Below are 16,250 nucleotides of genomic sequence, written 5' to 3' on the forward strand. Positions count from 1 at the left end.
TCAGTCTAGAAGCATGGAGTGGTGGTCTGGTCATTCAAGGTGGGCTTGTGGCTTTCAGGGTCCTTGTGCTGTACCTGGGAAACCTCTACAGTCTGATCATCGCCCTCCTGGACAAAGTTAACAGCATGAGCACTGAGGTGAGTGCTCCGTCCTGGGGACGTGCCCAGCCAACCACTGCCCCCACACACACCACACACACATACACACATGCACATACACACATATATACACATACACACATATACACAAACACATGCACATACACACATATATAGGCATACACACATACACACTTATATACACATACACACGTATATACATATATACACATACACACACATATATACATACACACATACACAAACACACACACATACACACACATATATATATACACACATACACATATATATACACATGCACACACATACACACAAACACATACACACATATATACACATACATATTGAATACATACACACATACAAACACACATACACACGCATATACACACATACACACATATAGACATACACACACATACACATACACACATATATACACATGCACACACACATACACATATATACATATACACATACATATTGAATACATACACACATACACACATATAAACACACATATACACACATACACACATATAGACATGCACACACATACACACGTATATACACATGCACGCACACATACACATATATACATATACACATACATATTAAATACATGCACACATACACATATAAACACACATACACATACACATGCATATACACACATACACACATATAGACATACACACACATACACACATATATACACATGCACACACATATATACATATACACATACATATTGAATACATACACACATACACATATAAACACACATACACATACACACGCATATACACACATACACACATATAGACATACACACGTATATACACATGCACACACACATACACATATATACATATACACATACATATTGAATACATACACACATACACATATAAACACACATACACACGCACATACACACATATAGACATACACACACATACACACATATATACACATACACACATACACACATATATACACATACATCCATATACACAAATACACACATACACACACACACACATATATAGACATGTGCACACACGTGTGCACAAACACATATATACACACATACACATACATACATATACACACATGTTGAATACATACACACACAGATATAAACACACATACACATACACACATACACACATATACACAAATACACACATATAGACATACACACACATACACACATATATACACATGCACACACAGATACACACACATATGCACATACACACATACACACGTATATACACATACACACACAGATACAGAGTCATCATCAGTGTTGTCAATATCACTGCTAGCATTTGCACTCTGTTCATCATGTTCAAAAATCAGTTCATTTGTGGTCTTCTCAACAAAGGATAGGAAATTTGGTCTCATTTCCAAGATAAAGAAACTGAGGCCAGAATTTATGGCTAGTCAGTGACAGTGCTGGAATGAGAACCTGGGTCTCTTGACTCTCTTTCCTGGAATTCCATCAGGAAAGTTTATCAACAGCTATTGTAAATGATTCCAGGAGAATGGCAGACCATGGGACTAATTTTCACTTAGAAAATCAGGAGAAAGTAAATATCTTATGGAGAGCAGTTCAGAGCAGGCCCCACCATCCCAGCCTAGGGTAGTTTTGGAGGTCATTTTAAACCTGCCCCACCTGTGAGGTTATCCCAAAATGGTAGGGGAAGAGGAGGCAGGGAGTAGGAGGTTTCTTTAGGGTTGTTTGCCCAAGCCATACCTTCCTAGCATCAAATCCTGCTGCTTATAAGACACAAGAGGCCACAGGGAGAAATGGTTCTGCATCAGGGCTTTGATGTTGCATAGACCGGGTCCTTACCTGCCACTTACTAGCAACATGACCTCGAGCATTTGACTTCAACTAGCTGAGCTTCAATCCCTTCATCTGTAACATGGAATAATCATTCTTACCTGACACTCTTGTGAGAATGAGAAATATAACATGCTGTAACCTAGGACAGGCTCTGACACTTTACCAGGGACCAATCAATGCTATTCATTACAACGCTGTGTTCATTACTGGACCAACTCTAGTCAAGTGGCTATCAACCAAGCTAGAGATAGTGAGAGAGACAGAGAGTTGGAGACAGAGAGAAACAGAGATAAAGAAAGAGAGATTATTCCCAAGCAATGCAGTGATATCCTTGGTGTTCATGATGGATTCTTATTTACACATAACTGGACAACCTTTTCTTCTTCCTTCCTTCTCTCCACAGGAAACTGCTCCCCCAAATAGCACAAGGCATTGGATAGATTCTACCATCTTCTTTGTCACCAGGGCAGCCCCTGGAGAAGAGAAGTGGTCCACGCCTGGGCCTGGGATAGGGCTCAGGAGAAACAGCACTTGGGCCCTGGAACAAGCCAATGTTCTGACTTACACCTCGCCTCTCTCAGAGGCCAACAAGACCACTGCTTCCACCCAGAGTCCGCAAGGCCAATGCTGGGAGACATACGTTGGACAGGTGGCTCCCTCGTTCCCTTATAAAGCCCTTCCATGTCCATTTCATCACTTAATTCTAGCAACTCTCTGAAGTGTCATTATCTCTATTTTATAGAAAAGGAAAATAAAGTTCAGTGGGGGATTAGGATTTTCCAGGTCTCAAAATGAATTATCATAATCAGTGTAAAGACTCAGGCAGTATTAACGATATGCTTGGCCCTGTTCTAAGTGCTTAGTCTAGAATCTTATTATCATCCTTAGAAGCAGAGATGAGGAAACTGAAGCACAAGCGTTTAAGTAACTTGCCCCAAAACACAGATAGTAAAAGCAGAATGAAGGGGACTTCCCTGGTGGTCCAGTTGTTAAGACTTAGCCTTCCAATTCAGGGGATGAGAGTTCGAGCCCTGTTCAGGGAGCTAGGATCCCACATGCCTTGCGCCAAACAAACAAAATATAAAACAGAAGCAATATTGTAACAAATTCAATAAGACTTTAAAAATGATCCACATCAAAAAAAAAAAAGCAGAATGAAGCCCTAAACCCAGGCATCTGCTCCAAACTCTGTACTCTGAACCCCTCTGCCTTTCACCTTCACTATATCCCAGGATAACACCTCAAGTAGTCTCCTGTGGCTCAGAACCATAGACTTTTTCCCTGGCTTTGTGTAAAGCTGGCCTCAGATATCAAAATTCAAATTAACAAATATTTGTTGAGCAGCCATTATGTGCCAAAAATGGAGTCGCCATTGGAGGGGGCCCAGTGGCTCAAGCCGTGGGAATGAAGAGAGAAGGGAGGACCCCAAGGAAGAGGTGGACCATGGGAAGGGCAGGGCGTGGTGGCATCCAAGGACACCTTGTGTTGCAGGAGATGCTGAAGCTGTCCATCATTGACATGCTCTTCACTGTGGCCAGCATTCTGCTCATAGACTTCTTCCGAGGACTTTTCGTCCGGTACTTAAGTGACTACTGGTGTTGGGACCTGGAGAGCAAGTTTGTAAGTAAGATGCCGTGTCCATTGGGGAAGTTCGTATGGCCAGATCCGTCCTTTCCTGATGGCCAGGCTGGGAAACTGACATGGCTGAGAGAAAATACATGAGGGAAGAGGGAAAGGCTGTACAAAGCTTGAGTTTCCATTTCTTTCTTACATGTACCATTTGCTGGGATGGCCTCACAGACCATGATCTCTACGTATCTAGGCGAGCAGAGAATTCTGTGTATTTGACTATAATGAAGTGGTTTATGCAAAGAAATTTGGAACGTTTTTTAATGCAGAAGTTCATTTTCTCTTGTAGCCTGAATACGGGGAATTCAAAATAGCAGAGAACGTGTTACATTTAGTCTACAACCAAGGAATGATTTGGTACGTAGCAAAGTTTCTTCTTGCTGTGCTTACATCTAATCTGGGCTAAGATTTTAAGTGACCGAGTCTGGATGGGACATGACCATAATAAACACAGTCCTAAGATTCAAGAAAGGACATAAACAGTTTCTAATTGAACTATTTCACATAGATAGTAATTTCAGTAATGGTTTTCTAAGCATTTTGCAGAAAGGAATGAGGAAGGAAATAGTCCATTTTTAGGCCACTATCGGTCACTGAAAAACAAACGAAACTGCACAAGAACCAGTAGAATAAGCTGCTGGGGAAGATTGCGGGGAGGCTAGGAGGAGAGGCTGCTGACTCCCGAGGAGGACTTCCATCAGTGGCTGTGTCACAGCTGGGGAGCCTGCCTTCAGCAACCCACTCTCCTTCCATACTCTCACGTGGACATTGAGCCCAGGTGCACGACCATCCCCCAGACAGATAGACCCATCCTAGGGGAGGTCTGCTCGCCCAGGGCAACTCCCAGCCAAGGCAATCATGTTCCTAAAGATACTAAAGGCTGAAAGGGATCATCTGATCGACATGGATGTATATGTCCATGGGGACACGGAGGAGAGCTCCCTAACCATCCCTCCATCTCTGGCTTTCCCTACTGGACCACAAAAAGTGCTATTTGTTAAAATACAAGCAAACGACGAAAAGGAAGAAGAACCTGGGTGTCCCCCAGGTTGTGTCAGAAGACACAATTTCTCTTCATAATCATTCAGTAAAATGCAGGAGGAATGGAATATAAAGTAATATCGCTTGACTCAAATTCTGTATTCTTAGAGTCCACTTATTTTGAAAAATATTTTCACAAATACAGTACTAAAAATAATACAAAACATTTACTTAACGTTTGCCAGAATGTCGGGCACGTTTTTACCTGTAATAACTGGTTTAATCCTTATAGAAACCCTGTGAGGTAATTAGTAGTATTTTCTCCATTTTAAATATGAGGAAGCTGAGGAAAAGAGAAGCTAAGTGTCTTGCCTGATGTGAGAAACCAGAAGTTTTTTTAAAAAAGAGTTTTACTTATTAAACCTCTCTTTGTATCTATTTTCCTGCTGCTAAATCCAAACTTCACAGGTATTGTATTGAATGAACATCCAGTATAAGCAGATTTAGCCTTAAAGTCAGAAGATCTGGGTTTCATTCCATATTTGGCACTTATTTGCAGGGTAGATATACCTCTGTTTTCCTGGGATGTTATCCCAGATCTGTCACTCTCAAAGGTCTCTCAGTTTGGATGATATAGGGTCACCCTTTTATTAGTCTCTGAGCAAATCACCTACTTTTCCCAGACCCACCTTTCATGTCTAAAAACTTTAGATATTTACCCCTCCTTTTATGGTTGCAGAAGGTTAAATGGGCCAAAATGTGTGAAGATGTTTAGCACAAGGTCCAACAAAAGTAGCTCTGCTCCACATAATGTTGATCAAATCGGAAAGTCAGTAATTTATTAACGTAGCCCCACCAACCCCTCTAGACAGGCAAAATCTAGAGCTTGCCCGAAACCGCCGTTATCTATTTGCCTCTTGACCGGAAGAGGGCCTTTCCTTTGCAAAGTGTGAAAAGGCAGAAGACACTTAGCATCCTTGTGCCAAGAGGATATTTTAAAACAGGCTCCCTGCTCATCTGCAGAAGTGACTTGTCTTATCTCCAGCAGGTGGAAGGGTTGGGGTCTCAGATCTCCAGGGGCTTCTTCAGTTCTTTAAGCACAGAGTATAAATCTCAAGCTCTCAGAACCAAGATAGACCAGAGGAGAACAGACGCTAACTGGCCTCCCATTGTGGTTTCAGGATGGGGGCCTTCTTCTCGCCATGTCTCCCTGCCTTCAACGTCCTCAAACTCATCGGGCTCATGTACCTGCGCAGCTGGGCCGTGCTGACCTGCAACGTGCCCCACCAGCAAGTCTTCCGAGCCTCCAGGTCAGTGAGCGTCAAGTCCTCTTCGCAGAGAGAACTCACATCACCCACACTCGCCTTAGCCAGAGTGACCTCCAGCAAGGGGGTCTCCCCAACTCCCTGCCTGTCAAAATCTTGTCCGCCCTCCAGTTGCCTTTCCTGCCTGAAGCCGTTGACAATGCCCCATCCTTCAAATGAATCGTGACTCTTCTTAAGCTCATGCCACATCTTTTACAACTTTTTACTGAAGTTTAATAATCATCCAGAAAGGGCACACATCACAAATATCCGGCTTGATGAATATTCATAAACTGAACACAACTCTGTAACCAGCCCCCAGATGGAGAAATAGAACAAGAACAGCGCCCAGGAGCCCCCTTGTACTCGATTCCGGTCACTACCAGCTTCTAACAGCGTAATTCGTTCCCCTCGCCGCACTGTTTTTTACTTGATATAAATAGAATCACACTCAGTATGACCTCTTTTATTCCTGTCTTCTTCTCAATATTGTGCTTGTGAGAATCACCTCACTGAGGACACACCCCCCAATTTCTTTATCCATCCTCCTGTGGTTAGCTATAATGAATAACACTGCCTTGAACATTCTCACGCATGTCCTTGGTTGGGTACATACCTAGGACTGCGCTTGCTGGCTCACAGGCCACGCACGTGTTCTCCTCTAGTAGACAGCGCCAACTATTTTGCCAAAGCAGAGGCGCCCTTTCCACTCGCACCAGCATCATGTGAGAGTTCCAGTTGTCCCATAACCTTGTCAACACTTGTTCTTCTCTGTATTTTTCACTTTAGCCATTTTGGTGAATTCATATCACATTATGAACACGTTGATTAGAACTCATTTATTTTATTTTGACATAATAGGTATCGATGTGGGTGTGTATCAGTGTCTTTCAAACTTTTTGACAATAACCAGCATGACAGTGTATGTATCTTTCACCTAGTGACCAGTGTAGATGCATATATTCATATATACGTTTTATATATAATTTATATATGAATGTGTATATTCATTGACATCTATGTATGCCTATATATAAAAATACATGCATACATATATACACACACATAAATATACATAACACAAACATACGTATAAATGGATACACACATATATTTAGTATATATATATGTGTGTGTGTGTCTATACTTATATATAAAGAGAATGTGTGTATATAAATAGAGAAAGGTTTCACAAATTAACACTCACCTACTTAACCACATTGTATGTGCCCTGATATTTTCTGTTCTCTTCTAGTCCAGTCTATTTCATTAGAGAGAGAGAGAGAGCATGCTGGCTGAGAGTCTCAAGGTTAACAGACCATTCATTCTCTTTTCAAGACTATATACAGGGCTTTGCACACCAAATAGACCTGTGCTGCCCTCAGGGGAAGCCTGGGCAGCCGAGCTTTCAGACCAGCTTAGGCCCCAGGGCCCAGGGCTTACTCAGGCAGACCATTCACCCTGAGCAGCCAGGAGCAGAGCAGATAAGAGGTTGAGAGAGACATCCAAGTGAGAGAGTCAAGAACCGTAACAAAAGAGTCAAACCATCCTCAGACATAGGGGACAAGTTCAAGGCTGGGAACAGGACAGGGAACCACTAGGTAAGGACTCAGCTGGGTGGGGCAAAGGTGCTAAGATTTTTCCATGAATTAAGTTTATTGTGTGATGGCCACGGGGTCACCCCTGTCTTGGTTTGAGGCGGACAGGTGCTCAGCAAGCGTTTAGTAGATGAGCAGGTTGGGCTAAGTCATCCACGAATCCCCTTTGAGCATCCATTTCTAGTTTGCTAAATTGCCTGTGATCCTACAACAGACCCTTTCCTAGGCAGTGATGGGAGGAGGATTTTTCTGTTTGCAAAGAGTCAGGGCTACAGTTTCTGTGTCGGTTTTTTTGGGGAGGAGGCAGTGGGGTGCACATACACCATCGGCAGCTGGCCAGAGAGTGAACTCAGCGCCTGGCACTTGGTTTCTTTACAGATCCAACAACTTCTACCTGGCAATGCTCCTGTTTATGCTCTTCTTATGCATGCTGCCAACCATTTTTGCTATTGTCCGGTACAAGCCATCTCTAAATTGCGGGCCATTTAGGTAAGTTCCCTTAGTTCAGTCCACTCTGCCTGGAGCTACTGACAGCTATAGAGGAAGGACCCCTGCATTGAACTGAATTCTCCTTCTGGCTCACCAAACAGGTCAACAGCAGAGAAAAACTTCAAACTCATGTCTTTTGAATCCAAGACCATTGCCCTTTCCTTGCTAAGCAGGCTGCCCTCAAGTATGATCATCTCTGTGCTCATCTTTAAAAGATACAGCCCACTTCAAATCAAAACGGGAAACAGCATTGCGCCAAGGCTAGAAGGAAATTGTACCTGGTCAATCTTTCCCTTCCAGAACTCAGAAAGCTTTTATTAAAAGATAGTCCATGTCACTTTTGATTCTACAGTATCTAGCTGCATCAAGACAGAAGTCCCTGGAGTTATCTTCACCTAGCATTTGCTTTACATCAGTTTTGATACAACGTATATGTAACATTTAGAGTCTATCTTTGTCTACATTATACACACACACACACACACACCCCATGTGGTTACTGACCCCATCTTCAAAGCTACATGTTAATTAAATGACTACTTCAGACGAAATCATTTCAGGAATGTTATGTATCTTTCACATTCATCAGATACTTACTTTAGCTTTAAAACCGACTTTGAGGATTGGACTCTAGCTAGCTAGCCTTTTTTCTTTTTTTTTTAATGGCTTGCAGGATCCTTCTGCCAAAAGCAATATAATCTGGAATTATGGTTTTCTTTCTCACAGCGGACAAGAGAAGATTTATGACATCGTGTCAGAAACGATTGAGAAGGATTTTCCCGCGTGGTTTGGCTCTGTGGTTGGGTACGTCAGTAGCCCTGTGTTTATCCTGCCAGCTGTGCTGCTTCTTTTGTGAGTACTTTCCTGCCTGCTGTGGGGGGACTTCTGCGTGTTTGGCCAAGAAGAAAGCACTGCTTTCCAATAATTGTATAAATTCAATGAGTTCATTCAAAAGTCACTTACGGAGCCTGATGATCTGAGCAGGGACGCTGAATCACACAGGGGCCAGGGAGGTAGAGCATGACTGATTCATCAACGGCATTTTGGCGATCGCTGTGGCCATGATCATGGGGTTGAATGTGATTATCATTATCTTATTTTCCAGAAGTTTAATCTCAACATGGAATTTTACAGTGCAGCTAACTTGCGTCTGTTTTAACTTAAAGGGGAAATAACATCAAGTAGTTGATCCAATACTCCTACCATGATACACTGTAAAATGCCTCTCCCATCTTCACTCCTTCCTTATTGCTGTCATCCGTGCAGAATTCCAGGTCAGTGGAGGTTGCTTTGAAAATCAGGAGAGAGAAAAGCAAAGCAGCTCCTTCCCAGCACTTGCCAGCTTGAAAACTCACTGATACATTTTGTCCTCAGGGGGTGGTTGGGGCGGTCAGTGGGTAGCCCACATCCGGCAGGGAACACAGAAGCCCGACAAGGGGGATGAAGTGCACTTACCGCCCTGTGCTGTTCTGCCCTAGCATGCTCATCTATTACCTTCAGAGCATCGCAAGATCCTTAAAGCTCAGCAACCACCAGCTCAGAATGCAGATCCAAAATGCAAGTATTACGTAACCTGTGCTATCATGAATGTGCATCAACCATCTGACTGATTTCCCTGGCCAGGGAATACCAGTGAGGTCACATTTTCAAATTACTAGGACTCTTGGCCACCTGCTAGAGTGCAAGACCACCCCTCCCCGGCCAGGATCTCCCAGGGCTGTTTCTAAGAATACCCAGGCCATCAACTGCCAGAATGAGCCTCCTCTCCTAGAGGCCTTGCTCATGCCCTCAGTGCTTCAGCTCCCCCTCCTGTGGCCACACCAAGCTTGCAATGTACTGGGCTCTTCTGCTGGCTGCACTGACTGGGCGGGGAGAAAGGGTCCCTCCCTAATCCCATGTCAAGTTGGACATCTGAGCCCAAAGACACTGTTTGGACCCAAAGACCCACCTTTTTCATATCTTTTAAATTCTGGTTGTCATTACAGTAAGTCCCCTACATATGAACAAGTTCCGCTCCGAGAGCGCAATCGTAAGTCCAATTTGTTCCTAAGTCCAACAAAGTTCGCCTAGGTACCCAACTAACACAATCAGCTACATAGTACTGTACTGTAACAGGTTTATAATACTTTTCACACAAATAATATGTAAAAAGCAAGCACAAAAAATAAAGAAAACATTTTGACTCTTACAGCACAGTACCTTGAAAAGTACAGTAGTACAGTACACCAGCTGGCATCCAGGGGCTGACATCGAGTGAACAGGCAAGAAGAGTTACTGACTGGAGGAGGAAGAGGAGGTGGGAGATGGTAGAGCTGAAAGATCGTCAGCAATAGGAGACGGAGGGCAAGCTGCGATGTCACTCACACCTGACGTTGAACTCACTTTCACATCTTTGAAAGTTCGTAAGTTGAAGGTTCATATGTGGGGAACTTACTATACCTTCTCTCCCATCTGGGGCTCGAACCATAGATCTCAGAACAGTCAGAGGGAAACCAACACTCCCCAATTCTTCCACAGTTTCTCCTCCTCTGCACACCCCAGGTGCTCCCCCAGGGCCAGGACTGGGGCGAGGCAAGCGAGGCACCAGGCTGCCAAACTTAGAGGCACAGACTCTCAGGGTCACACCGACCCTGCACTCCCACAGCCCCAAGAGTGAGCACCTCCTTAAATTTGACCCCTGGATACCTCACTTGCTTCACTCAGCCCCAGAACCCCATGCAAAAAACTTCCACCTTTCTCCATTAAAAAAAAAAAAAACTCTCACAAATATCAGTTCATTAAAGAAACACCAACTCATTTCATATATAGTCAAATAAGAAATGCATCTAGGAACTTCCCTGGCGGTCCAGTGGTTAAGACTCCGTGCTCCCACTGCAGGGGGCGCAGGTTTGATCCCTGGTCGGGGAACTAAGATCCCACGTGCCACATGGCATGACCACAGAAAAAAAAAAAAAAGAAAGAAATGCATCTGGAGTTGCAAAGGGCATTTTTATGGAAACACACATCTCCCGTGTGGTTGATCCACATTTTCTCTTTTGTGTCTCAGCCAAACCATGCTTAGCAGAATCTCAACATGGTCTATCAAAGAGCTGCCCCTAAAAATGAAACTTGCCAGGGATAAAACTTCAGCTCTCAGGTGTCAGCATTTATTCATTCAAGTAACGGGCTTAGGACCAGAGCACACCGTCCCCAGGTAATGGCAGTAGCTCAGCCATGGCCCAAAGGATTAGCAGTGATACCTACATCATTCCCCACCCCCACCCCCAAGAATAGTACAGTAAGTCCCCTACACACGAACCTTCAAGTTGAGATCTTTCAAAGATGCGAACGTGCCCCTGTATGCCAGCTGTTGTACTGTATTACTGTACTTTTCAAGGTACTGTACTGTAAGATTAGAAATGTTTTCTTTATTTTTTGTGTTTGTTTTTTATGTATTATTTGTGTGTGTTTGTTTTTGTGTATTATTTTATAATAGTATTATAAACCTATCCCAATACAGTACTATATAGCCCATTGTGTTAGTTGGGAACCTAGGCTAACTTTGTTGCATTTACGAACAAATTGGACCTATGAACGCGCTCTCGGAATGGAACCCGTTCATATGTAGGGGATTTAACTGTATTTGTTACTCCTTCCTGCTAAATCCAAAACAAACATATGGTTATCATTTATATTTTAGGCAAGATCTGAAGATAAGAAAAAGGTTGCCCAAATGGTAGAAGGTAAGTACAAACAAAAATTCCCGACGCCTCAGGTGGTGAGCATTTTAAAAAAACAGCAGTTTAAGGTTCATCACGAATAAAAATTCCTACTCAACTGCGTTTTTCACAATTAACTAGACACAATAAAAATCTAGGGATATAAATGTTGGTTTATATCTACAATTTTTACATCAGACCCAGGCCTGTGAATAACCCCAAAACACGTCTGAAATCACAAGGAAATATTGAAGTAGGAGAGAAAAAGAAGCACAAAAATCTGAAGAAAACCCGTAAGAACATCTTGGCCTTATTCACTTTTGTGTACTTCCTCTCAATGGCCCGTTTTTTCCTTGCAAGCCCCCCTCCCCAGTTCTCTGCCCCTTAAGGTCATGTCCTCTCTGGCCCTGCCTGCAGAACAATGCCAGGTGGGCAGGTCCAGCCATGAAAAGAGATTCCCTAGTATGAAATCCAAACCCAATGGGCACACTTCTTCCCATCTTCCCCAGCAGCACCTGGACACGCTTGTTCCCATATGGGCTCATTGAGGGAAAAGGAAAGAGCCTCCCTGTAGAAAGAATGATAATACAAGGAGCACAAGTCTGGTGTGGGCTGAAGGGAGGGGAAAGTGGGCAGGTGCAGCTCAAAGGAAACATGTCTGCCACTTGGAGCCACTAATAAGATCAGTGGGCAACGGCAAAATGGCGTACATAGTCCATATTCTTCCTCAGAAGATAAACAAAAACGAGACCCAAAAAGGCTTTGTTGGCCAACTCCTTTGTCTGCTTTAATGCAGAGCTAATTGGGAGGGATGTGTTTCCTTCCTAGAAAATACCTGAGTAACAGTCATGAGGCCTAAGGGTTGTGTTTGCTCCATCCACTTCTTCAGAGAGCAAGCCTACAGATAAAAACTGCTATGGAAAGTGACATGTGCACGCTGCTATATTTAAAATAGATAACCAACAAAGACCTACTCTATAGCACAGGGAACTCTGCTCAATGTTCTGTAACGACCTAAATGGGAAAAGAATTTGAAAAAGAATAGATACATGTACATGCGTAACTGAATCACTGTGCTGTACACCTGAAACTAACACAGCACTGTTAATCAACTATACTCCAATAACAAATAAAAAATTTTTTAAAAACTGCTATGGAAAGAGACTGCAGCTCATGTTATAAAATTCCACTGTAATTATCAAGTATTATTTGCCAATGAAGCATAATTTAGTTCAGGTTGCCTTCAAAAACTAGGATTTCTATAAACTTTCTCAGGATAACAATATTGTCATCTAATGTTTTTCAAGCCCAAGACCACACTGTTTTTCAGAATGCTCTGTGAACTGTTTCCAAAAAATCCTAATTATCATCTAAGCTTCATCGTATCCATTGTATAGATAAAGAACCAGAGCCCCAAAGCTGGTGAATAACCCACTTTGCTAATGGGGGCATCAGATGGTGCATGTGTAAAGCCTCGGGGTTCATTTGATTCCTCCTACACTCCCTTCCAGCTCCAACTCTCAGTGAAGAAATGATTTGAATTATGAAATGTTTGTCACCCATGGGGTCAGGAGTATCTGCAAGTGCACACAACTGTTTGTAGACCCACCTGTTGGAAGTCAGGACACTTGCAGCGAAACCAACCTGAGCGTGTCCCCCCTCAGCTTGTCTTCCCCTCACCCTCTCTCTTCCTGCAGCCCGCATCCAAACCCAAGACGAAAGCACCAAGAGGTTTCCAAAGGACAGCGATTTCGGCAGCCAGCTGTCCTCGGCTCACTCGGCGACACCTCAAAACAATGGCAATGTGGTCAATTTCGACTCATCGAGTAGCAAGAGTAGCAGGGTGGAGACCATCACCCAGCCCACTCCCCCGAGTCCCCAGCCAGGACCAGGCAGTCCCAGCTTGCCTCTTCCTGGCATCTCCAGATCCGGGCGCAACTCTACCAGGTGAGTTAACTGCAGCTTGGCAGGAAATCTGCCTCCTGGGTAATACTTACCAGTGATGGCCCAGAGCCATTAAGAGCAGGATAAAAAGCCATTAGGGACGCTGAAATGTTAGGGACAGCAACGGATAAGGAAGGATTAGGTGATGAAAAGGAGCAGGAGACCAAAGCATTATTTTCCCATTGAGAAGAACACAGATCTTTCAGAGCAGAGGAGACTGTCCCAGTCATCCAAACCTGATGGAGCGTTTTAGAAGGATAAAAATTAGTTCTTATTTTTGTTGTGTTTCTTTCCAAATATAAAATAAAGCTATAGTTCAGTTTTTGTGCATCAAAAAACAAAAACAAAAACAAAAACAAAAAAACCGTTAGGGCTTCAAAGCCCCTAACAGGTTCAGGAAGTAAGAGCCATTAAATTCCGTTTCTGCCTGAAGGCCACAAGGCCATTTCTGCCTGTTGACAGCTGGTATTGAGAAGAAATGAGGGGACAAAGTTTGTCAAACAGGACAAATTCTTCCTCCTCCGCCTTCTGCCATATAACCTATAAGCAAACCTTCCTGCCAACCTAGGGTATTTATTTCTATAGCCTAAGAAAAGAAAATGCCTTAAAAAAAATTTTTTTTTTCCATTGGGGACCTGGTTTAATGAAGAGAGGGATTAATTTTAATTAGAATATTAGTTGTTTGCTTGTCAATGGCAACAACACTCTAACTCAAAAAATTCCAAATTAGCATAATCCAAACACGTTTGTATTGTAAAGAATTCTCTAGTATCTAATTCAACAAACTTTTATTGAGAATCAACTCTATTGTACCCTCTGTGATGGATACTACAGATTAATCAGAAACATCTCTGCCTCCAAGAGTTGAAAGTATAGTGAGAGAAGGATGTAGTTAAATATTAGATAATGTGATCAATGCTATGCTTCTGTGATAAACAGTATGTTTTCAGAGGACAAGGGGGGTTGAGATAAAGTCTACGTGGAGAATGCATAAATATTTCATAGGAGAAATCATATTGGACTTGGACCTTAAAAGCTAAGTAAGAGCTCACCAAATGGAGAAGAATCAAGAATGTACCATAGTGTTGAGTAATAAACTGGTATTAATGAAAAGCCATTTTTTTAAATTAAGACTTAAAAAAAACAACAACAATTCTTGTATTTCTGGGATAGATGACACTTGGTCACAGTGTACGATTCTTTTTATTTATTAAGAAAGAAACTAGAATATGTTCTGGAGCATTCTTGGTTGCTTATAGACAGTATTGCCTAAGCCATATACCAGTTTTTTTTTAAAAAGTTTGCAGTTCTTAGTCAATTAAATCCCTCTGTTAAAAGGAGACAATGACATGTGTTGTAAAAAAAAGCAAAAAAAGTGGTTACTCTGTGAGATGATGTGTGTTAATTAGCTTGACTGTGGTAATCATTTCACGGTGGATACATATATTAAATCAAGTTGTACACATTAAACATATGCAATTTTTATTTGTCAGTTATACTTCAATAAAGATGGGGAGGAAAAGGTCAATTACTATTCCACTGTCTAGATACGCTATGACTTCTTTAACCAATCTCCATTTAATATTTTTTGGGGGGGATATAGAAAGAATGTTATAAAGAAAACACAAAAAATTTAAAAATAAAAACCAAAAAGAAAAAAAAAGAATGTACCATAGTGGAGAATAAGCATGAACAAAGGTATGACGTTATGAAGAAGTGAGGCATCTTTGGGAAATGACTGCAGCAAAGGGAGCCTGGAGGGAAGCCAGAGATGACACTGGAAAGAAGTGTAATACAGACCACTAAGGCCTTTGAGTCTCTTTGGAGTTGGGACTTTATCTCTTTTTTTTTTTTTTTATTGAAGTATAGTTGATTTACACAGCAGTGTTAGTTTCAAGTGTACAGCACAGTGATTCAGTTATATAAACATGTGTATACATATATATTCTTTTGCATATTCTTTTCCATTATAGGTTATTACAAGATACTGAATATATCAATAGTTCCCTGTACTATACAGTAGGACCTTGTTGTTTAAATTTTTTTTATCTTTTATTTTTTCATTCCAGACTGGCTATATTATTGGCAAGATCTTTTATATTTTAGTTCCAGGCTGGCCAAGTTATGGGCAAGATCATTGTATGAGTCAATTATTTCAGTTGTACCTACACATAAGAAAGCAGTAGAACCCTGCATTCTTTTCAGGGAGGTAGGACATCTAGAAGGATGCACTGACCCTAACTTACATGGAGAATTATATCTGATCTGAATGTAATACAGTGAAAGCAATATAGATAATATATAGGAGAGTTGTTTGGCAGGGGTAAGGGGTAAGTTTGTTTTGTTTTTAAAGACAATGACTAAGTGAACAAAGAATTCAAAATCTTGCTATATTAGGAGATGTCTTCATGTATCTATTGGGCTTTGGTACGGAGGAGAGATTCCAATAGTCCTGGCTAGGTGTCGACTGAAAAAAAATGCACAACCTAAAATTTGAGAATTATGTTTTATTTGGCGGACTTACTGAGGACTATGGTCTGGGACATGGCCTCTCAGATGGCTCTGAAGGACCGTTCCAAAGAAGGAGCCAGGAGACACAGCAGTTTTTGCTGAAAAAAACCCACGTG

At 42.1% G+C, this 16,250-nt stretch overlaps 1 protein-coding gene across 1 annotated transcript in view; it reads left to right on the top strand.

The window, feature by feature from the left end:
• Positions 1 to 16,250, top strand: part of TMC3 (transmembrane channel like 3) — a 52,292-nt gene that overhangs the window by 31,959 nt on the left and 4,083 nt on the right. Inside the window, exons 12-21 of the mRNA XM_082388608.1 lie at positions 59 to 137; positions 2,384 to 2,629; positions 3,472 to 3,600; positions 3,899 to 3,966; positions 5,772 to 5,900; positions 7,871 to 7,981; positions 8,708 to 8,833; positions 9,460 to 9,549; positions 11,666 to 11,703; positions 13,377 to 13,626. Of these exons, the coding sequence (XP_082244734.1) occupies positions 59 to 137; positions 2,384 to 2,629; positions 3,472 to 3,600; positions 3,899 to 3,966; positions 5,772 to 5,900; positions 7,871 to 7,981; positions 8,708 to 8,833; positions 9,460 to 9,549; positions 11,666 to 11,703; positions 13,377 to 13,626 (1,266 nt within the window). The remainder of the gene's footprint in view (positions 1 to 58; positions 138 to 2,383; positions 2,630 to 3,471; positions 3,601 to 3,898; positions 3,967 to 5,771; positions 5,901 to 7,870; positions 7,982 to 8,707; positions 8,834 to 9,459; positions 9,550 to 11,665; positions 11,704 to 13,376; positions 13,627 to 16,250) is intronic.

This window comes from Balaenoptera borealis (genome assembly GCF_965194805.1).
Source record: "Balaenoptera borealis genome assembly, chromosome: 3".
Lineage (NCBI taxonomy): Eukaryota > Metazoa > Chordata > Mammalia > Artiodactyla > Balaenopteridae > Balaenoptera > Balaenoptera borealis.